At 42.5% G+C, this 23,188-nt stretch overlaps 1 protein-coding gene across 5 annotated transcripts in view; it reads left to right on the plus strand.

Annotated features, from left to right (window-relative positions):
* The first annotated feature begins 1,171 nt into the window (after positions 1–1,171).
* The window catches only part of OS9 (OS9 endoplasmic reticulum lectin), a 32,268-nt gene continuing 10,251 nt past the window's right edge, over positions 1,172–23,188 (plus strand). For 4 of the 5 annotated variants that reach the window (XM_008684360.2, XM_040637193.1, XM_040637192.1 and 1 more), the window contains exons 1-5: positions 1,172–1,367; positions 1,782–1,958; positions 2,804–2,867; positions 2,998–3,074; positions 3,261–3,359. In XM_008684360.2, coding sequence (XP_008682582.2) covers positions 1,206–1,367; positions 1,782–1,958; positions 2,804–2,867; positions 2,998–3,074; positions 3,261–3,359 — 579 coding nt within the window. In that variant the 5' untranslated portion in view covers positions 1,172–1,205. The remainder of the gene's footprint in view (positions 1,368–1,781; positions 1,959–2,803; positions 2,868–2,997; positions 3,075–3,260; positions 3,360–23,188) is intronic. The other variant, XM_040637195.1, reaches the window with a different exon arrangement.

Here is a 23,188-nt window from a genome sequence, read left to right on the forward strand (position 1 = left end):
TAAAGTTTTTTCTCCCTTGCAATTTATTTTTTAAAAGATTTTATTTATTTGAGAGTGAGAGATCGCAGAGGGAGAGAGGGAGAAGCAGACTCCCCGCTGAACTAAGAGCCCGATGTGGAGCCTGATCCCAGGACCCGAAATCATGACCTGAGCTGGACGCAGCCACTTAACAGACTGAGCCATCCAGGCGCCCCTCTCCCTTGCAATTTCTGTTTCTTCTAAATTGCTTTTTTTTCTTCTTGTCTGTTTTGGTTTCTTTCTTGTATATTAAAGGATTTCCTTAAATGTCTAATGATCCTTTCGGCTGGACCATGTCAGAGCTGGGACATGTAGGCCAAGGGCTTACTTGTAGGATTCTTTCATCTATTTCATTAAGAGAACCCTGATGAGGGTACCTTTGGGATGTCTCTTTTGGACTGGTCACATTCGCCAGAGGAGTTTTTCCAAAAGTATATCTTTGTTTAGGAATCAATTTCTCGGGTTTGCTAAGCCATTCTGTTCCTCCGTTTGTTTTCTAGCTTCTAAAATATTGCGGCTGTTGTCTCCTTTTCCTTTCTGGGCCTGGAGGATAATACCGGCAATTACTTCCCACCCCACCCCCAGTCTTTAACTGGAAGCCCCCGTTATTTCTTTAGGATAATTTTATTGGCGGACAACTATAGGATCGTGTAGAAAGGTTTTGACACAAATTACCAGATTGCCCTAAAGCTGTATGTGTATATGAAAAGAGGAATGTTTTTACATAATTGTTTTGCAACAAGTATTAAGTAACTTTCATGGGTATTGCGTGTACTCACCCATCGGCCTCAATCCTCCACCTGGCGGGGGCAGTCTACAATGCAAGAAACGGCTTAAAAAAATGAGAAAAAGAGATGCGCATGACAGTTGGGCGAAGACAGAAAAATTGCTTCCAAGGGCCAGCGCATTAGACCGCGCCTCCCTGGCGACTGGAGAGGATGGGAGGGGGTCTGATGTCCTCGATAATTGGTTGGCCTCTCTGACCAATCACGAGCAGCGAGTGGTTTTGCTTATCGTCGTGGTCCACCTCCCCGTGGACTTCGGAGCCACGTTTACAAATGGGAACAAGGTAGGTGAGAGGGACAGACTGCTTAGCCAATGAGACTTCGCAACGTTCATGGGCGGGGTGAGGCCGCTGCCAGGTTTAGGGCGGAAGGAGCTGCTCTGGGTAAGAAGGTGAACGAAAGATGGCGGCGGAAACGCTGCTGTCCAGTCTGTTGGGGCTGCTGCTTCTGGGGCTCCTGTTACCCGCAAGTCTGACTGGCGGTGTCGGCAGCCTGAACCTAGAGGAGCTGAGTGAAATGCGTTATGGGATCGAGATCCTGCCATTGCCTGTCATGGGAGGGCAGGTGAGGAGGTGTGGAGGGGCCAGGGTCTGGGGCAAGGGAAAGGGGGAAAAGGTGGAGGAAGAAGGACAACCGTGGGGTCTGCAGCGGGAGCCTAAGAAGAATCGGGAAGAGTTGGTAGGGGTTTTACGATGACTCCTAAGGCTCGTTGACTGAGACCCATTCCCTTGGGGCTAGGGACTGGGAGGGGTGGGGCTTCCCGCTGTCAGCTTCAGTTCCTGATCGAAGCACCCAGACTCCGCCCCGCGGAGAAGTGGGAGTGCTCTCTCCCCTCACCCGCCAAACACAGCTGGAGAACTTGTTGGTCATTCTGACTTGAACGGGCTCTTCCCCAGGATCTGCAGAGGGATCTCGTTGTTCTCTCTGATCACAGCCTCTCTTTGCCTCCCTGCCCCCTGACCCTCCCTTCTTTCCCAGAGCCAAGCTTCCGACGTGGTGATTGTCTCCTCTAAGTACAAACAACGCTATGAATGTCGCCTGCCAGCTGGAGCTATTCACTTCCAGCGTGAAAGGGAGGAGGAGGCACCTGCTTACCGAGGGCCTGGGATCCCTGAGTTGTTGAGCCCAATGAAAGATGCTCCTTGCCTGCTGAAGGTGAAAGGGGTTGGGGAGGATGCAATGGGGGCTTGGGAGCTGGCTAGCTATCTGGGAATCAGAGTGCCTGCAAATGAAGAGGGATCCAGAGGACCTGTGGGAGTTAAGAAGGCCATTGGAGGAGTAGACATATTGTACAGACAGGAGAGAAACAAAGAATCCTGCAACCACTTATGACACCTTGCTGAATGTAGAGGAGGATTAGGATAGCAGCTCTCAGATGGTTAAACCAAGATTGAGGTGCCAGAAGAGAGTCAGTGTAGGTAGGAGAGACACTTTCCTAGAGAAGCCTTCCTGGTAAAGTTACCCCCTGACCCTGTCACTCTCTGCCCAGTATCCTATTTTATTTTCATCATGGCATTTTTCATGATCTGAAATCATCTTACCAACTGAATCATCAGTTTATTTAATTTTGGTCTGGAATGTGAGTCCATGAGATCAGAGAATTTATCTTGTTCACAGCTGTCTCCCCAGTGGCCAGAACAGTAGAAGGAATGTTGTAGAAGTTCAATTAATATTTGAATATTCTGTATTTTCCTGGTCTGAGTGCTTCAAGGATACCATGATTTCTTATCTTTATGGAAGGCAAAGGAGGATTTTAAAAAAATCTTTAAAAAGGGAGGAGTGGAAAGACCACAGGTGGAAAACATACTCTAGCGGTATTTCTCCCAGTCACAGAAGGAAAGCAGCCCTTCCTCCTCACTGAGAATCTGGAGAATTGAGTGTGGAAGCAGAGGGGATGAGAAGTAGTTGAGAGGTTACGTGTCTTGGAGCCGGGAGAGATTCAGGTTCCGAGCAGAGACATCTGCACTCTAGCCCCTTGATTGTTCATTTTTTATTGTCAGACCAAGGACTGGTGGACGTATGAATTCTGTTATGGACGCCACATCCAGCAGTACCACATGGAAGGTGACTCACGCTTACATTTCCCCTAAACCCTCAGCACCGTGGCATGGAAGGTGACCTGCCTCCCCAGTCCCTTTCCCTCTTGGTCCTCTTAGAAGGGAGTAATGGTGCTTCACTGTGGTTTCTCTTGTAGATTCAGAGATCAAAGGTGAAGTCCTCTATCTCGGCTACTACCAATCGGCCTTCGACTGGGATGATGAGACAGCCAAGGTGTCAGGAGTCTGGGATTGGGAGAGAATGGGGTCCTGGCTGTAGACTAAGAGCCCTGACCAGAAGGGGAGGGGCAGGATTAGCTGACATGTTGCTTGGGGCTTGGTGGCCATTAGGACAAAGTGCCATTCTTCCTCTTTGCTGTCTTTCTTCTGCCCCCGCCTTCCTTCTTGATATCCTCCCCAGGCCTCCAAGCAGCATCGCCTGAAACGCTACCACAGCCAGACCTATGGCAATGGGTCCAAGTGCGACCTCAATGGGAGGCCACGGGAGGCCGAGGTTCGGGTGAGTCTCAAGACAGGGAAGTTGACAATTTAGATTCTGAGGGAAGAGGGCAGGGTTGCATGTTAGACTCCAGAAGGTCTCTTCCAGACCCAAAACTCTAAGACTCCTATTTCCAGCTGGTAGCTGGACACCACTGCCTAGATAGTCCAAGGAACTTCAAGTCAACACTTCCCAAATCCTCCCAGCCATGCCTATTCTTTTTTCCATGTTCTTTCTTTATCACCTAAGCTAGAAACCTGAGCGTCATCACTGACTCTTCCTTTCTTCATGTAATGACTCGTCAGTGAGGTGGTACTGATGTAGGCATTGGGCTCTGCTGTGGGCGTACAATGGGGGGCAAACATGCAGCCCCTGCCCTTAGGGAACGTACGGTCTAGACAGGAAGACATGTTAACAAAAGATCACAGAAATAAGTCTGTGACTACAAAATGAGGAGTGGTGTGAAGGAAAGGAATCTAGTTCTCTCAGAGTAAATGACTTCTAGATTTCTCTGACCACTCTTCTTTCTGTGCTTGGCACCTTCATCTTTCACCTGCATCACTGCCAACAGTCTCTTAACAGGTGTTCCTGATCTCGAAGTCCTTAACTGTATTCAGGCAAGCAGGCAGATGAATGGTGGGAAAGGTTTTTCAGGTGCTTCTCATGTGTATTCACAAACAGAAACACCCATAGAGACCAGAATTGCACACCCGATCACACAAGAATCATCTTTCTGTAATACAGATTTTCACATGCAGTTGTGTTCTGGTAGATGTTGAACGCTCTCACCACCAGGGTAGAGTGGGGGGTGTGCAGGGGGGAGCCTTGATTTGTAATATTAGCCAATATCTGTGGTATAAATATTCCTACCATTGCCAAATTCATGCTGTCACTGTGATGGCAACCATCTTGCAACATTCCTGAACATTTACCAGTTGGCTGTTGTGAACTGGTGTGAGCTGACTCCCAACACACCACTATGGCAAGTGTCACTTCTCTGTCCAGTCCTAGAAAGCCTTCAGTGATTCTGCCTTGCACAAAGGCTTGGATCCAAATACTTCAGCAAGACTGGGGTGGCCCGGGGAGGTGGTGGGAACCCCTCAGATTCCGGATATATTTTGAAGGTAGAGCCAATAAGATTTGTTGATGGATTGAATTTGGGGTGGAGTCAAGTATGACTCCAGGATTTTTAGCTTGAACAACTGGGACAATGCAACTGTCATTTATTAAAATGGGAAGGAATGGGTTTGGAGGGGAAACAAGGTTGGTGTTAGACATGTGAAGGTCAAAATGACCTCCAGTGGTGATGTCCAGGTGGTAGTTGGCTCTGTGATTCTGGAGTTCAGGGATGAGGTCTGGGCTGGAGATATAAATACTCATTGTGTTTCTGCCCCACTGGCCTTCTTTCTGTTCTCTGAATCAATGGGTCTCTGTGTTCCGTCTGCCTAAAGCTGTCTTCCCCCAGATATTCAAGTGGTTGGCTCCATCCCCTCATTCAGGTTATATATTCCTGTGACACCTCCACAGGGAGCCCTACTGTAGGCACACAGAACACACTCAGCCTTCTGCCCCCATGCTGGTAAACACCTACAGTGTTTTATATTCTCGAAAGCATGTATCATTTCCTGAAATTATCTTATTTGAGTTTAATATCTCTTTTGGTCATCCCCGACTAGGATAAACTCCGGGAAGGCAGGGACTTTTCTTTTTAAAATTCTTTGTCTTATTTTCTGCTTTATCCTTAGTGCCTGGAACATTGCCTGGCACCAAGAAGGTGCCCAGAAATTATTTGTTGAATGAATGATAAGCCAGTTCAAATGTCATTTATTTCATGTGAACTTTCTTGGCTAACCCAGATGGTTGGTTAGGTTTCTTCAGCATTTCATATACACATGTCCATGTCCACATATATCCACGGCTTAGTCTGTTTGGGCCGCTAGAACAAAATACCACAGACTGAGTAGCTTATAAACAGAAATTTTTTTTCTTCCAGTTCTGGAAGCTGGAAGTCAGAGATCAGGGTGCCAGCGTGGTGGGGTGAGGGCTTTCTTCCAGGTCACAGACTTGTTTATTCTCACATGGTGGAGGGGCTAGGGAGCTCTGTGGAGCCTCTTTTACAAGAGCATTAATCCCATTTGTGAAGGTTCCACCCTTATGACCTAAGCACCTCCCAAAGGTCCCACTTCCTAATACCATCACATTGGGCATAATGTTTAGGGGGCCATAAACATTCAGACCATAGCAACCCACAAGCATTTATACACGTATATAATCTATTATAGCACTTACTTTATTATATTGTAATTTTTTTTAGTTTTTAAGTAGATTCCATACCGAGTGTGGAGCCCAATGCAGGGCTTGAACTCACAACCCTGAGATCAAGACTTGAGTTGAGATCAGGAGTCGGACACTTAACCAGCTGAGCCACCCAGTAGCCCCTATTTCTTTATTATTATTTGAGCTTCAGTAGACCAAAAACTGAGGGCAAAGACTGCATTTTCCTCTCATCTGTTGAACATATGCCCTGTGCCAAGCACTATAATAGAAACTGGGGATAAAATGGCGATTGAGAGACCTAGTCTTGCTCTCAGGAGACAGACATTAAACAGCCACAACCAGCAGGATAAAGTCTGACGGGTGTAGTAGATATCACAGGGGGCCACACAATAAAGGCACTGGCCAAGTCTAGGTAAAGAGGAATCTTCCTGGAGAACATGACCTTTGAACTGACAGTTGAAGGCTGAGGAGTTAGTCCAGAAGTGGTAGAGGAGGGGGAGGAGGGAAGAGGGCACTCCCGGTGGAAGGTAGGATAAGTGCCAGAGGCCTGGAGGCAAGGGACCATGGATAGCTATTCATGGTGACTGGAGAGAGTTGTAGGAAGGGAGTGCGGGAGGTGAGGCTGAGCAAATGTTGGGGGACAGGTGTACACGTCAGGAAGCTCTGGGCTGTGTTGAGGAGTTTAGACAATCTGAGAAATAAGGGGGAAAGCAGAGTGATGCCACATCCGCGTTTGGTTTTGAAGGCTCACTCTGGCTGGAGTGTAGCAGGTGAGTGGGAGGCCAGTTAGGAAGTGGTTGCAGCAATCCAGGTGAGAAAAGAAGGTGGCCCAGGGGATGAAGAGATGTGAATTTCAGGTGAGATTTAGGGGACAGTCAATAGAGTTAAGATTCGTGGGTTTCTGGCTTGAGCAACTGGATAGATGGTGGGTGGTTCCTGTTACTGAGTTAGGTATAGTAGAAAGAGGAGTAGGTCTGGTGAAGGCAAATGATGGTTCTGGTTTTGAGTATGACAGTTTGGGTGGCTGAAGGCATCCAAGTAGAGATTTGTGAGGAGGCTCTTGGATCTGCAGGTTTGGAACTCAGGAGAGAGATCCGAATTGAACCCAGAGGGCTGGGAGTCATCAACATATTGGCTATGATTGGAGTCATGGTCTGGGTAAAATCCTCCCAAAGAAACAGTATATAGTGGGGAAAAAAGTGAAACACAATGTTGAGGAAGCCATTGTTGAAACCGTGGGCAGAAGGGGGACTCTGCCGAGAAGAAGGACCAGAAAGGAGTTACAGTGACGCATCTCAAGGAGGGACTGGTCCATGGCGGCCATTGCAGCTGAACCTTCAGGGAAGAGAAGAATGAAAAACTGCTCGTAGGTGATCATGGGAATTATTATTTTAATAAAAGCAAAGCATGCACAAGGAAATGAGAATTCAGACCATAGGCGTGGGAACCAGATGAAAAGTTCTAAGTCCTCTACTCCCAGTCTCCCCTGAGTAGAGGTCATTGGCAGTCTTTGCTACAGCAATTTCAGTGGGGTGATGAAGAAGTGGAAGCCTTTTTTTTTTTTTAAAGATTTTATTTATTTACTTGACAGAGAGACAGCCAGCGAGAGAGGGAACACAAGCAGGGGGAGTGGGAGAGGAAGAAGCAGGCTCACAGCAGAGGAGCCCGATGTGGGGCTCGATGCGGGGCTCGATGCGGGGCTCGATGCGGGGCTCGATGCGGGGCTCGATGCGGGGCTCGATGCGGGGCTCGATGCGGGGCTCGATGCGGGGCTCGATGCGGGGCTCGATGTGGGGCTCGATGCGGGGCTCGATGCGGGGCTCGATGCGGGGCTCGATGCGGGGCTCGATCCCACAACGCCGGGATCACGCCCTGAGCCGAAGGCAGACGCTTAACCGCTGTGCCACCCAGGCACCCCATGAAGTGGAAGGCTTTGAAGAAGTCTGGGTGTGAAGAGAGAAAAGGCGAGCCCTAGTTAGAGGGGTCATGAGGTTGGGGAGAGTGGTATTTTGTTGTTTCATGTTTTAAGATGGGAGCATGTATAAATGCTGTTGGGTGGACCTGGCAGAAAGGAGAGATTGAGTCACAGGAAAAAGATGGGGAAGAGAATGTGGGCACGGCTGGGATAGGGAACACGGGAGCAGTTACCCTGAGCGGATTATAAGGGGTTATTAGGGTTATAAGGGGAATAGAAGGGTGCTGCATTGGCTGGGGAGTCTGGAGGTTTTAGTGGCAGGCAGTTGANCCTGTCTGGTGGTTTCTCGTTTTTTAGTTCTGATATCCTGATAGACCACCCAAGTTCATTGCCTTCTCGATGGAGTAAACCTCCACCTCCAGGGCAAGCAGAGTGAAGTTCCGTCTTCCCAATGCCTCCTGGGGAGGAGCAGTGTGCATGGTGTTTGGTAAAAGTGCAGTCCCCGTGGGGTTTGGGAGTGGCTACCCATCTTGAATTAAACAAATTTGGGTCCCCAACTCAATTCTTATATTAGTAAGATTTCACAGGGATCTAAGATTTTTCCCTTTCTAATTTCTAATTATGAAACATTTCAAACTTACCGAAAATAATGTCATAGAGACCCATAAATCCACTGCCAAGGGAAACAGATGTTAACATCTTGCCATATTTGCATCAGAAAGGAATAAAATGCTAATGATCTAGTTAAAGCCCACCCTCTCATTTCTTCCCTCTCCCTCCTCTCCAGAAACAACCACAGCCATCTCCCTGCTTGCTTTGTACTTTTATTAGTCGTACGCATATCCTAGGCAATATAGATTGTTTTGTATTTTTTTTTAAGATTTTATTTATTTATTTGACAGAGATAGAGACAGCCAGGGAGAGAGGGAACACAAGCAGGGGGAGTGCGAGAGGAAGGAGCAGGCTCCTAGTGGAGAAGCCTGATGTGGGGCTCGATCCCAGAACGCCGGGATCATGCCCTGAGCCGAAGGCAGACGCTTTAACGACTGAGTCACCCAGGCGCCTCTGTTTTGTATTTTAAAATTACACATTAGTGGTATCAACTTGCTTTTTCAGTAATCAGTGTTTGCCATTCTGTGGCATGACATGGAGATCTAGTTGAATGATTTTAATGGCTGTGTTGTGTTTCATTGTTTACTTACTATTCCTCTGTTGAGGAATGGTCGGGTATCAACTCTAATGCCCTTACGCACAGTGCTGCGATGTAGGTCTCATTGTGAGTGTGCAAGAGTTTGTCTGAGGGAAATACCTAGAAGCAGAATAACGGAGTTACCAGGAATGCGTATTTTACTGGTGAATTTGGTGCATTGCCCATTGTTTCAATGTCTTTTTAATGTGTAGGTATTCTTCATTTATTTTTATTATTTTTTTAAGTTATGGTAAACTAGACATAGAAGTTACCATTTTAACAATTTTTAAGTGTACAATCCAGTGGCACTAACTGCATTAACAGTGTAGTATAACTGTTACCCCTATCTGTTTCCAGAACTTTTTCATCATCCCAGACAAACTCTATACCCATTAAGGAATAATTACCCATTTCTCCCCCCTCCCCCAGTCTCTGTTTTGCTTTCTATCTCTATAAATTTGCTTGTTTTGGGTACCTCATGTAAGTAGAATCACACAATATTTGTTCTTTTGTGTGTGTCTGGCTTATTTCACTTAGCATAATGTTTTCAAGGTTCATCCATGTCCTAGTATTTATTAGAATCTTGTTTCTTTTTATGGCGTATTCCTTTTATGGAACATTTAGTAATATTCCATTGTATGTATAGATGTATTTTGTTTATTCATCTACTGATGGGTGGATACTCTGGTGTTTCCATCTTTTGGCTATCCTGAATAATGTTGCAATGAACATTAGGGTACAAGCATCTGTTTTGAGTCCCTGCTCGAAATTCTTTTGGGTATTTACCTAGGACAGAAATATACTTTATGGTAATTCTTTTTTTAGCTTTTTTTTTTTAAGATTTTATTTATTTATTTGACAGAGAGAGACAGCCAGCGAGAGAGGGAACACAAGCAGGGGGAGCGGGAGAGGAAGAAGCAGGCTCCTAGCGGAGAAGCCTGATGTGGGGCTCGATCCCAGGACCCCGGGATCACGCCCTGAGCCGAAGCCAGACGCTTAATGACTGTGCCACCCAGGCGCCCTCTTTTTTTAGCTTTTTAAGGAGTTGCCAAATTGTTTTCCACAGTAGCTGCAGTATACATTCCCACTAGCAATGCACACCCTCTCTGACGCTTATTATTACTGTTTTTTGTAATAACCATCCTAATGGGTATGAAGTGGTATCTCATTGTGGTTTTGATTTTCATTTTCCTAATGACAAAGGATGTTGAGCATCTTTCCACATGCTTATTGGCCATTTGTTTATCTTCTTTGGAGAAATGTCCGTTTAAATCCTTTGCCCATTTTTTAATTGAGTTGTTTGTTTTTTTATTGTTGTTGAGTTGTGGGAGTTCTTTATATATTCTGGATATTAATCGCTTATCAGATATATGATTTGCAAGTATTTTCTCCCATTCTTTGGGTTTCTTTTTTACTCTCTCTCTCTTTTTAATAGGCTCCACGCCTAATGTGGGGCTTGAACTCACGGCCGTGAGGTCAAGAGTCACATGCTCTACCAACTGAGCCAACCAGGCACCCCCTGCTTTTTCACTCTCTTAATAGTGTTTTTTTGGTGCATAGCAGTTTTTAATTCTGATGAAGTCTAATTTACCTATTTTTTCTTTTATTGCCTGTGCTTTTGGCCTCATATTTAAGAAATCATTGCCTATTCCAAGGTCATAATTTTTACTGATATTTTCTTCTAAGAATTTTGTAGTTTTATAGTTTTGAGTTGATTTTTTAAAAGATTTTGTTTATTTATTTGACAGAGGGAGAGAGAGCACAAGCAGGGGGAATGCAGGCAGAGGGAGAGGGAGAAGCAGGCTCCCTGCCAAGCAGGGAGCCCAATGGGGGACTTGATCCCAGGACCCTGGGATCATGACCTGAGCCGAAGGCAGACGCTAAATTGACTAAGCCACCCAGGCGCCCCTGAGTTGATTTTTTTTTGAAGATTTTATTTATTTATTTGAGAGCGAGAGAGAGCACAAGTGGGGCGGGGAGGGGCAGAGGGAGAGGGGGAAGCAGGCTCCCCGCTGAGCAGGGAGCCCCATGCAGGGCTGGATCCCAGGACCCCGAGATCATGACCTGAGCCGGAGGCAGACACTTAACCGAGTGCGTGACCAAGGCACCCCTTGAGTTGATTTTTATATACAAAGTAAGATAAGGATCCAACTTCATTTGTTTGCATGTAAACATCCAGTTTTTCTAGCACCATTTGTTGAAAATACTATCCTTGTCCCTTTGAATGATTTAGTACCCTTGTTGAAAATCAAATGAGCAAGTATGTTAGGCTTTATTTCTGAGCTCTGTTCTACTCCATTGGTCTGTGTGTCTGTCCTAATGCCAATACCACACTGCTTCAATTGCGGTGGCTTTGTAGTGAGTTTTGAAATTAGGAAGTGTTGAGTCTTCCAGCTATGTTCTTTTTCTGAGATTGTTTTGGCTATATGAGGCCCCCTGAGATTCTGTATGAATTTTATTTTATTTATTTTTATTTTTATTTTTATTTTTTTAAAGATTTTATTTATTTATTCAACAGAGATAGAAACAGCCAGCGAGAGAGGGAACACAAGCAGGGGGAGTGGGAGAGGAAGAAGCAGGCTCAAAGTGGAGGAGCCTGATGTGGGGCTTGATCCCATAACGCCGGAATCACGCCCTGAGCCTAAGGCAGACGCTTAACCGCTGTGCCACCCAGGCGCCCCTCTGTATGAATTTTAAGATGGGTTTTTCTCTGTCTATAAAAAAGGCCATTGGGATTTTGATAGGGATCGAATATGTAGATCACTTTGTGTAGTGTTGCCACCTTTTTTTAAAAAATTTTTTTATTTTAATGTTTTTTTATTATATTATGTTAGTCACCATACAGTACATCCCCGGATTCCGATATAAAGTTCGATGATTCATTAGTTGCGTATAACACCCAGTGCACCATGCAATACGTGCCCTCCCCCTCCCCTCTGAAGCCCTCAGTTTGTTTCTCAGAGCCCACAGTCTCTCATGCTTCATTCCCCCTTCTGATTACCCCCCCTTTCTTTATCCCTTTCTTCCCCTACCGATCATCCTAGTTCTTATGTTCCATAGATGAGAGAAACCATAAGATAACTGTCTTTCTCTGCTTGGCTTATTTCACTTAGCATTATTGCCTCCAGTGCCGTCCATGTTGCAGCAAATGTTGAGAACTCGTTCTTTCTGATAGCTGAGTAATATTCCATTGTATATATGGACCACAACTTCTTAATCCAGTCATCTGTTGAAGGGCATCTCGGCTCCTTCCACGATTTAGCTATTGTGGACAATGCTGCTATGAACAGTGGGGTGCATATGGCCCTTCTCTTCACTACGTCTGTATCTTTGGGGCAGATACCCAGTAGTGCAATGGCTGGATCATAGGGGAGCTCAATTTTTAACTTTTTAAGGGACCTCCACGCTGTTTTCCAGAGTGGCTGTACCAACTTGCATTCCCACCAACAATGTAGGAGGGATCCCCTTTCTCCACATCCTCTCCAGCAATTGTTGTTTCTTGCCTTGTCAATTTTTGCCATTCTCACTGGCATAAGGTGGTATCTTAGTGTGGTTTTGATTTGAATTTCCCTGATGGCTAATGATTTTGAACATTTTTTCATGTGTCTGTTAGCCCATCTTAATGTTAAGTTTTCCAATCTGTGAACATACGATGTCTTTCCATTTATTTGTGTCTTCTATAATTTCTTTCTATAATATTTTGTAGTTTTCCATGTGCAAGTCTTTCACCTCCTTGGATACATTTATCCTAAGTAGTTTATTTTTTGATGCTATTGTAAGTGAAAATTTTTTTAAAAATTGCCTTTTTGGCTTGTTCATTACAAGTGTACAGAAATACAACTGATATTTGCAGGTTGATTTTATATCCTGCAACTTTGCTGAATTCATTTATTAGCTGTAACAGTTTTTTTGTGGGGGGGTTCTTTTGGATTTTCTATGTGTAACGTCATGTCACTATGAATAGAGACGATTTTACTTCTTCCTTTCCAATTTGGATGCCCTTTCTTTTTCTTGCCTAATTGCTCTGGTTAGAACTTCCAGTACTATGTTAAATAGAAGTGGCATAAAGTGTGGGGCGCCTGGGTGGCGCGGTCGTTAAGCGTCTGCCTTCGGCTCAGGGTGTGATCCCAGCGTTCTGGGATCGAGTCCCACATCGGGCTCCTCCGCTGGGAGCCTGCTTCTTCCTCTCCCACTCCCCCTGCTTGTGTTCCCTCTCTCGCTGGCTGTCTCTCTCTCTGTCAAATAAATAAATAAAATCTTAAAAAAAAATAAAGAAGTGGCATAAAGTGGGCATCCTTAACTTGTTCCTAATATTAGTGGAAAAGCTTTCAGTCTTTCACCATTGAGTATGACGTTAGCTATGGGTTTTTATTTGTGGCCTCTGTCATGTTGAGGATATTCTCTTCTATTCCAAGGGTGTTGACTTTTGTCCAATGCTTTGTTCACACCAGTTGAGATGATCATGTGGCTTTTTCTTCATTCTGTTAATGTGCTGTATTGTAGTGTGCAAATTGATTTTTGTATATTGAGCCATCCTTGCATTCCTGGAATAAAACCCATGTAAATCATGATACATAATGCTTTCAGTATGCTACTGAAGTTGGTTTGCTAGTATTTTGTTAAGAAATTTTGCATTTGTATTCACAAGGGATCTTGGTCTATAGTTTTCTTGTAATATCTTCATCTGGGTTTGGTATCAGGGTAGTGTTAGCCTCACAGAATGAGTTAGGAAGGCATTCTTTATATATTTCAGATGTAATTCCTTGGTCATCTACATTATCTGTAGCTTGTTTTTTTCTTTTGTTCATAGTATCTCAAATGTACTTTTAATTTAAAATTTTAAAAATTCTGATATTAAAATTTTCAACCTTTTTCTTAGTTTGTACATTTTGTGCCTTTTATTAATAGGAAAGGTCCTATTCATTTATATTTTTCAAATTATAGAAGTTTTCTTCTCATATGTTGGACTTTAATTCAACAAATTAATCTAATTTAATGTATTATGTAAGCTTGGAACCTAAATATACCTATTTTTCATCTGAATATCTGTCTGTCCCAGCATCATTTACTGAGCAGCCCATACTTTCCTCCCTGATTTTTAGTGCCACATCAGGCATTTATCAAGTTGCCATATGTATGTGCATTTTCTTCTTGTCTTCTCTTTTTTTTCAATAGTCTGTCTATTCTTATGCCAATACCACGTTGTTTTAAGTACTATAGCTTTTTAGTAAGTCTTGGTATCTGATAATAGGCATTTTCCTTTGTTCTTCAAAACTGTCTGAGATATTATTGGACACGTTCTGTGAAAAAACTCTTGGGGATTTTAATTGGAATTACATTGAATTTTATATTAATTTGGAGAGAATTGATATTTTATGATATTGACTCTTCATTCCCAATGAACATAATATATACTTCTATTTACTTATTGCCTGATTTTAATTTTCTCTATGAAAGCTCTTGTATATCCCATGTGAGGTTAGTTCTAGAGACCTTGTAGCTTTTATTTGTGCCTTATGTGTGTAGGCAAATGTTTCAAGCGTACGAGTACCTTGTAGTTTTTGATGCTATTGTAAGTGGCATCTTTTATTTATTTTTTATTTTTTTAAAGAGTTACTTATCCATGTGAGGGGGGAGGGGCAGTGGGAGAAGGAGAGAGAGAGAATCTCCAGCAGACTTTTCACTGAGCATGGAGCCCGATGTAGGGCTCAATCCCACAACCCCGAGATCATCACCTGAGCTGAAATCAAGAGTCAGATGCTCAACTGACTGAGCCACCCAGGTGCCCTGTAAATGGGATATTTTATATAGTTGTCTTTTTCTGTTTGACTTATTTCGCTTAGCGCAATACCCTCTAGTTCCATTCACATCGTTGCAAATGGCAAGATTTCATTTTTCATGGCTGAGTAGTATTCCATTGTATATATTTACCACATCTTCTTTATCCATGCATCAATCTGTGGACATCTGGGCTCTTTCTATAGTTTGGCTATTGTGGACATTGCTGCTATAAATATTGGGGTGCAGGTGCCCCTTCAAACACTACATTTGTATCTTTGGGGTAAATACCCAGGAAAGCAATTGTTGGGTTGCAGGGTAGCTCTATTTTCAACTTTTTGAGGAAGCTCCATACTGCTTTTCAGTGTAGCTTCACCAGCTTGCATTCTTACCAAAGTGTAAGAAGGTTCCCCTTTTTCCGCATCCTCGCCACCTTCTGTTGTTTCCTGACTTGTTAATTTTAGCCATTCTGACTGGTGTGATGTGGTATCTCATTGTGGTTTTGATGTGTATTTGCATGATGCCAAGTGATGTTGAGCAATTTTTCATGTGTCTATTGGCCATTTGTATGTCTTTTCTGGAGAAATGTCTGTTCATGTCTTCTCATTTCTTGATTGGATTATTTGTTCTTTGGGTGTGGAGTTTGATAAGTTCTTTATAGATTTTGGATACTAGCCCTTTATCTGATAGGTCATTTGCAAATATTTTCTCCCATTCTGTTAGTTGTCTTTTGGTTTTGTCAACTCTTTCCTTTGCTGTAGAAAAGCTTTTTATCTTGATGAAGTCCCAGTAGTTCATTTTTGCCTTTGTTTCCCTCGCCTTTGGAGACATGTCTAGCAAGAACTTGCTGTGACCGAGGTCACAGTGGTTGCTGACAGTGTTCTTCTCTAGGATTTTGACAGATTCCTGTCTTACATTTAGGTCTTTCATCCATTTTGAGTCTCTTTTTGTGTATGGTGTAAGGAAATGGTCCAGTTTCATTCTTCTGCACATGGCCACACTAAAGAAAACTCTGTATTTATTTTTTTAATGATTTTTTATTATGTTAGTCACCATACAGTACATCCCCAGTTTCCAATATAAAGTTCGATGATTCATTAGTTGCGTATAACACCCAGTGCACCATGCAATACGTGCCCTCCTTACTACCCATCACCGGCCTATCCCATTCCCCCACCGCCCACCCCTCTGAGGCCCTCAGTTTGTTTCTCAGAGTCTATAGTCTCTCATGCTTCATTCCCCCTTCTGATTACCCCCCTTTCTTTATCCCTTTCTTCCCCTACTGATCATCCTAGTTCTTATGTTTCATAGATGAGAGAAATCATATGATATTTGTCTTTCTCTGCTTGACTTATTTCACTTAGCATTATCTCCTCCAGTGCCGTCCATGTTGCAGCAAATGTTGAGAATTCGTTCTTTCTGATAGTCTGTATTTAATTTTTTTAATGGATTACATTCTCACAGGTCAAATATAGAAATTCTTACATGCTCAGTTTTTTTTTTTTTTTTTTTTTTTTTAGAGAGCATGTGTGGGGTGGAGTTTGGGGAGGGGTAGAGAATCTTTTTTTTTTTAAGATTTTATTTATTTATTTGACAGAGAGAGAGAGAGAGAGCACAAGCACGGGGAGCGGCAGGCAAAGGGAGAGGGAGAAGCAGGCTCCCCACTGAGCAGGGAGCCCGATAGAGGGCTCCATCCCAGGACCCTGGGATCATGACCTGAGCCGCTTAAAGAGCTGAGCCACCCAGGCACCCCTGGGAGAGAGAATCTTAAGCAGTCTCCACAGCCAGCGCAGAGCTGATCTGAGGCTTGATCTCATGAGCCACCCCTGAGATAATGACTTGAGCTGAAATCAGGAGTTGGGCACTCAACCAACTGAGCCACCCAGGTGCTCCTCAGAGATTTTATTTGTAAGTAAACTACCCCCAACATGGGGCTCAAATTCATAATGCCATGATCGAGAGTCGCATGCTGTACTGACTGAGCCAGCCAGGTGCCCTGACTCAGAGATTTTTTTCAATGTTCGTACAAACATTTATCTTTGAGCTTTTTCCAAATACATATATAAATAGCTACCTTTTCCTTCCTTCTTCCTTCCTTCCTCCCTACCTGCGTCCCTTTCTTCTTTCCTTTTTGTTTCTTTTTTCTTTTCTTTTTTTTTTTTAAAAGATTTTATTTATTTATTCGACAGAGATAGAGACAGCCAGTGAGAGAGGGAACACAGCAGGGGCAGTGGGAGAGGAAGAAGCAGGCTCATAGCGGAGGAGCCTGATGTGGGGCTCGATCCCATAACGCCGGGATCACGCCCTGAGCCGAAGGCAGACGCTTAACCGCTGGGCCACCCAGGCGCCCCTGTTTCTTTTTTCTTTTTGTCTGTCTTTTTATTGAGGTATAACTGACCTATAACATTATATTAGTTTCAGGTATATAATATAATATAATGTTTCAGTGTTTAATGTATTGTAAAGTGATCACCACAATAAGTCTAGTTAACATCTGTCAACCATACAGTTACACATTTTTTTTCCTGGGATGAGAACTTGTACGATCTACTCTCTTGGCAACTTCCAAATATGTGGTATGGTGTCACTAGCTATCATCGCCATGCGGTACCTCCCCTTAACTTACTTATTTTATAACTGGAAGCTTGTACCTTTTGGCTCCCTTCACCCATTTTGCCCATCACCCTCTTGTTCTTTCTTATTTTTATTTTTTAAAAGATTTATTTATTTGAGAGAGAGAGAAAGTGCAAGAAGGGGGAGGGGCAGAGGGAGAGGGAGAGAGAGAATCCTCAGGCAGACTCCCTGCAGGGCACGGAGCTGGATGCGGGGCTCGATCCCAGGACCCCGGGATCATGACCTGAGCTGAAATCAAGAGTAGGATGCTTAACCGACTGAGCCACCCAAGCGCTCTACTCTTGCTCTTTTTTATAGTTGCTCTTTTTTTTTTAAAGATTTTATTTATTTATTTGACAGACAGCCAGCAAGAGAGGGAACATAGCAGGGGAGTGTGAGAGGAAGAAGCGGGCTCCCAGTGGAGGAGCCCGATGTGGGGCTCGATCCCAGAATGCCCGGGATCACACCCTGAGCTGAAGGCAGACGCTTAACGACGGAGCCACCCAGGCGCCCCTATAGTTGCTCTTATTCTCTTATACACTGTGCTGTCATTTGGCTAAGTCGTTCCTGTTGATGGACATTTAGGTGGTTTTAACTCTTACTAACACCAGGTGCTGCTGTGAATAGCCTTGTACCTGCAGAGTGTATGTAGGTTAAATTCCTGGAAGTAGACTTGTGTGATTTTGGTACGTACTGCCAAGTTACCCGCTTAGGTAAATTACTCTCCCTCCAGCAATGTATGAGAATGCCAGTTCCCCTACAGCTCTGCCAACCCAGTGTATTTTTAAACTTGTGGATTTTGGCCAGTCATCAAATAGGCATCAGATAAACAGTGATTTCTTAGTATGATTTTAGCTTGCGTTTATCTTAGGAAAAGGTAAAAATCTTACTCCTATTTAAGAGCCATTTCTCTTTCAGCCTTTACTCTTCTTTCAACCATCCAAGTTCTTTGCTCATTTTTCTAAGGGATTGTTGCTCTTTTTCTTCTAAACCTATAAGAACTCTTTGTATAATAGATTGTCCCTTTGTCCATAATAGGAATTGTGGGATGCTTCAGTCAGCTTTCTCCTTCCCTAATCATGCATGGAGAAGGCTGTCCAGTTCACTCCATGTGTGTTGCATCCCTCAGCTTTTGATGTGCAGTGTTTCCCATTTTCACCGTTACTTGCACTTTGCTTGAGAACTTATTTTAGATTTATGCTTATTATATTTCCAAACAGTTGCATTTTATTTTTGTTGTTTTTATATAATTGCTATTGATTTCTCATTTTATGCTGTTGTGTCAGTGATTCGTTGGTAATTATCGACTTTCTCTGTTGAACTTTAAAAAATGGTCTGGGTGTGCTTGAAAGAGGGTGTGTTCTCTATTCAGTTCAAAACTAATTGTATTGGTCAAGTTTTCTACTAATTTTATTTTGTCCAGGTGGCCAAATATTGAAAGAGGTGTATTAAAATTTTCACTGTGATGGTGGATTTGGCAATTTTTCCTTCATGTATTTTGAGGCGGTGGTAGACGCATATAAATTCAGAATTGTGATATCTTCGTGGTAGATTATTCCTCTTATATTCCTCTTGTACCTTAATGTTGAGGTCCTTTTTTTCCTAATCGCATTTAAAAAATATTGTGAAATATACCACAATACATAAAATGGGATGAAACATGCGTCTGTTGTGTAAGGATGAATAAAGGAAATAGTCACCTAATAGCCTTAGGTTATGGAAGAATGCTGACCGTACCTTAGAAGCTCCTCTGTGCCCCCTACACCACATCCCTCCCTCTCCCTTTACCACAGAGCTACCAGCTATCCTAACTTTATCAGGAGAATCCGTTTGCTTTTCTCTCGAGTTTTGCCATCTGTGTATGCATCTCATTTAATTTAGCCGCCTTCTTCTGAACTTCGTACAAATGGCATCATCATATTGAGTGAAAACATGCAGAGTGCACACAGCGAAATCTGGAGTTTGTTTCTTTTGCTCAGTACTGCGTTTGAGATTCAGCCCCATCAAGGGCGGGAGCCGCAGTGCGCTCGCCTAAAGGCCTGCAGCGTATTCCTCTGTATAGTCCGTCATCCTCTTTTCATCCAGATTACCTTTCATGGACGTTTGGGTTACTCCCAGTTTTCTGCTGTTACCAAAACCTGCTGCTAGACATTCTTTTAAGTATCTCCTAATGTAATGTGCAAGAGTCTCTTGAAGGAGAATTTTGCCTGGGCGTACAGTTGCTGGGTCACAGGATATGAAGGTGGGCCCCTGTTCTGCTTTATTTGCCATTGCAGAGTGTTTTCCTAAGTTTTGGTTCCCATGCATATTCTTACTGCAGTATGACTTCCCAACATTCCATATCCTGGCCTATATATATTACCAGACTTTCACATGTCTACTCATGTATTGGGTGTGTGATGGTATCACATGATGAATTTAATTCTCATTTCACTGATTCCTAAGAACTGGTCATTCTTTCAAGAATTTATTAATATGAAACTGATTTAAACTAGCGTACTTGATACCCTAATATTAAGCCAAACTTTCATTTGAAATTTTAACGATTTATTGATTTTCTAATGTTAAGCCAATTTTGCATTCCTAAGACGAACCCAGTTTGGTCACATGTGTTATTCTTGACTATTCTTTTTAGATCTTGCTGGATTCAGTTTGCTGCTTTTTAAAGGACTCTGTATATGTCTCTTGAGAGATACTGACCTGTAGTTTTTCCTTCTAGTACTGTCCTTATTACATTTTGGTAACTCCTCAAAAGATGAGTACAAAAATGTTCTCGATTTTTCTATACTCCGAAGAATGTTTAAGATTGCAGTTTTTTTTTTTTTTTAAGTAGGCTCCACACCAGCCTGGGGCTTGAACTCACGACGCTGAGATCAAGATCTGATCTGAGATCAAGAGTCAGACACTTAACTGACTGAGCCACCCAGGTGCCTCAAGATTGTAATTTTTTATTCCTTGAGCGTTTGGCAGAATTCACCTGGAAAATCATGTTGGTCTGCATTTTCATTGTGGGAAGATTTCAACTTGATTTTCTTTAGTAATTTTAGGAATATTCAGTTTTCTATTTCTTTGTGTCAGTTGTAGTAAGGTGTATTTTTTAGGAATTTATCCATTTCATCTAATTTTTCAGATTTACTGTCATGAAGTTGTTCATGATACCCTTCTATTATCTTTTTAACCCCTGTAGCATCTGTGATCAAGTCCCTCTTTCCATTCCTCGGGGGTTTTGCCTCCTTCGTTACTGGTCATTCTCACCAGAGGTTGGTCAGTTGTATTACTCTTTTTGGGGAACCAACTATTTTGGCTCTGTTGAGTTTCTGTGTTGCATCTGTCTTCTATTTTATTAATGTCCACTCTTTATTTTCCTTCCTTCTGCTTTCTTGTTTATTTTACCATTCCATTTTTAACTTCTTGAAATGAATGCATAACTCCTTCATTTTCAGCTTTTCCTTTTTTATGAATATTTCTTATAAATTTCTCTCCAAGCACTACTTTAGTTATTATAAGTTTTTATGGCTATTTTAAATTTCTTTATCTAAATTTCTTTTTTTTTTTCAACCCTCTCCCCTCCAGCAACCCTCAGTTTGTTTCCTATGATTAAGAGTCTCTCATGGTTTGTCTCCCTCTCTAATTTTGTCTTGTTTTATTTTTCCCTCTCTTCCCCTATGATCCTCTGGTTTGTTTCTTAAATTCCACATATGAGTGAGATCGTATGATAATTGTCTTTCTCTGATTAATTTATTTCACTTAGCACAATACCCTCTAGTTCCATCCATGTCGTTGCAAATGGCAAAGTCTCATGATTTGATGGCTGAGTAGTGTTCCATTGTATGTCTACACCACATCTTCTTTATCCATTCATCTATCGATGGACATCTGGGCTCTTTCCATAGTTTGGCTATTGTGGACATTGCTGCTATAAACATTGGGATGCATATGCCCCTTCAGATCATTACATTTGTATCTTTGGGGTAAATACCCAGTAGTACAATTGCTGGGTCGTAGGGTAGCTCTATTTTCAACTTTTTGAGGAACCTCCATACTGTTTTCCAGAGTGGCTGCACCAGCTTGCATTCCCACCAGCGGTGTAAGAGGTTCCCCTTTCTCCACATCCTCGCCAACATCTGTTGTTTCCTAACTTGTTAATTTTAGCCAGTCTGACTGGTGTGAGGTGGTATCTCATTGTGGCTTTGATTTGTATCTTTATCTAAATTTCAAACAGACAATACTTTCCCATGATTCAAAACCCAGGAAATATAGGAATTTTTGTGCAAGGAAAATTCCCCTCCCAAACTTACCTCCCGGCTGCCCAGTTCCCATGGTGCCTTCCCCACCAGGTCACCTTGCTCTTAGTGTTTGGTGTGCACTTCCAGCCGTTGCGGTTCACAAGCAGTTATGACTAGAGAATCTTATTTCTTTTTCTCTTTTTTTATATGCAACATATAGTATATTAAACACACATTCTGCATTTTGGTTTTATATATCTTGACGATAATTCTTAGAGATCTTTCAATGGCCTTACATCTAGAGCTTTATTTTTTGTTTTTACATCTATATATTATTCCACTGGATGACTGTTCCATCATTTTGTCATCATTGCTATACTGAGTAAATAGTTTCCCTCCATTTTTGGTTGTTATTACAAAAGATTATTACATTATACATACATTCATGTCAATATATCTTGAAAGTGTAAGTGCTGGGTACGGATTATATACATTTAAGGGTGTCCTTATAAAACCTTTATTTTAGAAAGTTAGAAACATATAAAATCAGAGATAATTGTCCAATGACCCCCTGTGATCATCTAGTTTCAACAAATATGGCCGGTCTCATTTTACCTGTCTTTTTGCCCACCTCCCTCCACTACCACCTCCATTCCCAGACTACTTCGAAGTAAATTACAGACATCACTTCATCCATAAATATTTCTGTATTTATCCCTATAAGGTTAAAGCTCTTGTACGGACCCCTGGGTGGCTCAGTCAGTTAAGCGTCCAACTCTTGGTTTCAGCTCGGGTCATGATCTCCACTGAGCATGGAATCTGCTTGAGATTGTGTCTCTCCCTCTCCCTCTGCCCCTCCCCTCCTCACACGCTCATTCTCTCCTCTCTCAAATAAGTAAATAAATCTTTTTTTAAAAAAGCTCTTTAAAACATAACTACAATACCATATCAGACCAAAGAATTAACAGTAGTTCCTTATTACCAAATATTCAATATCTTCATGTTTCCCTGATTTTCTTATATATCTCGTAATTACAGAGGTTATTTGATTGTTGTACTATTTGAGTCCTTTAAATTTGTTAAGACTTGTTGAATGGTTCAGTATACGTCAGTTTCTCTGAATGTTTCTTTGTGCTGGAAAAGAATGTGTGCTCTGTGTCAGGTATGGTGTCTCCTGTATGTCTTTCAGGTTATCATTACTACTTATGCTGTTCAAATCATTGGTATCTTTACTGGTTTGTCTTCCACTATAATTATTGATTTGTCTGTTATTCCTTATTCTTTAAATTTATTCATTATCATTCTGTCTATTGTTGCTTTATGTATTTGGGGGCAGTGTATTAATTTCTTCAACAAATGTTTAAGGGCTTCTACATGCCAGGCGCTGTTGTAGTTACTAGAGATATTTTGGTGAACAAAAAAGACAAAAATTCCTGCTGTAGTGGGGAGAGACCAACAATAAGGAAAATAAAGAATTACATACAATTTAAATGATCTTGGGGCGCCTGGGTGGCGCAGTCATTAAGCGGCTGCCTTCGGCTCAGGGAGTGATCCCTGCGCTATGGGATCGAGCCCCACATCAGGCTCCTCCGCTGGGAGCCTGCTTCTTCCTCTCCCACTCCCCCTGCTTGTGTTCCCTCTCTCGCTGGCTGTCTCTCTCTCTGTCAAATAAATAAATAAAATCTTTTTAAAAAATTTTAAATTATCTTCCTCATAAGTTGAACTTTTAACATTATGAATTGACCTTCTTTGTCTTAATTTTTTTTTACTTACAGTCTCTTGTGTGGTAATAGAACTGTATAACAGCTTTTATTGAGTTGTTTGCTGTATTTTTTCATCCTTTTACTTTTAT

Source organism: Ursus maritimus, unplaced genomic scaffold (assembly GCF_017311325.1).
Source record: "Ursus maritimus isolate PB19 unplaced genomic scaffold, ASM1731132v1 scaffold_21, whole genome shotgun sequence".
In the NCBI taxonomy this organism is placed as follows: domain Eukaryota; kingdom Metazoa; phylum Chordata; class Mammalia; order Carnivora; family Ursidae; genus Ursus; species Ursus maritimus.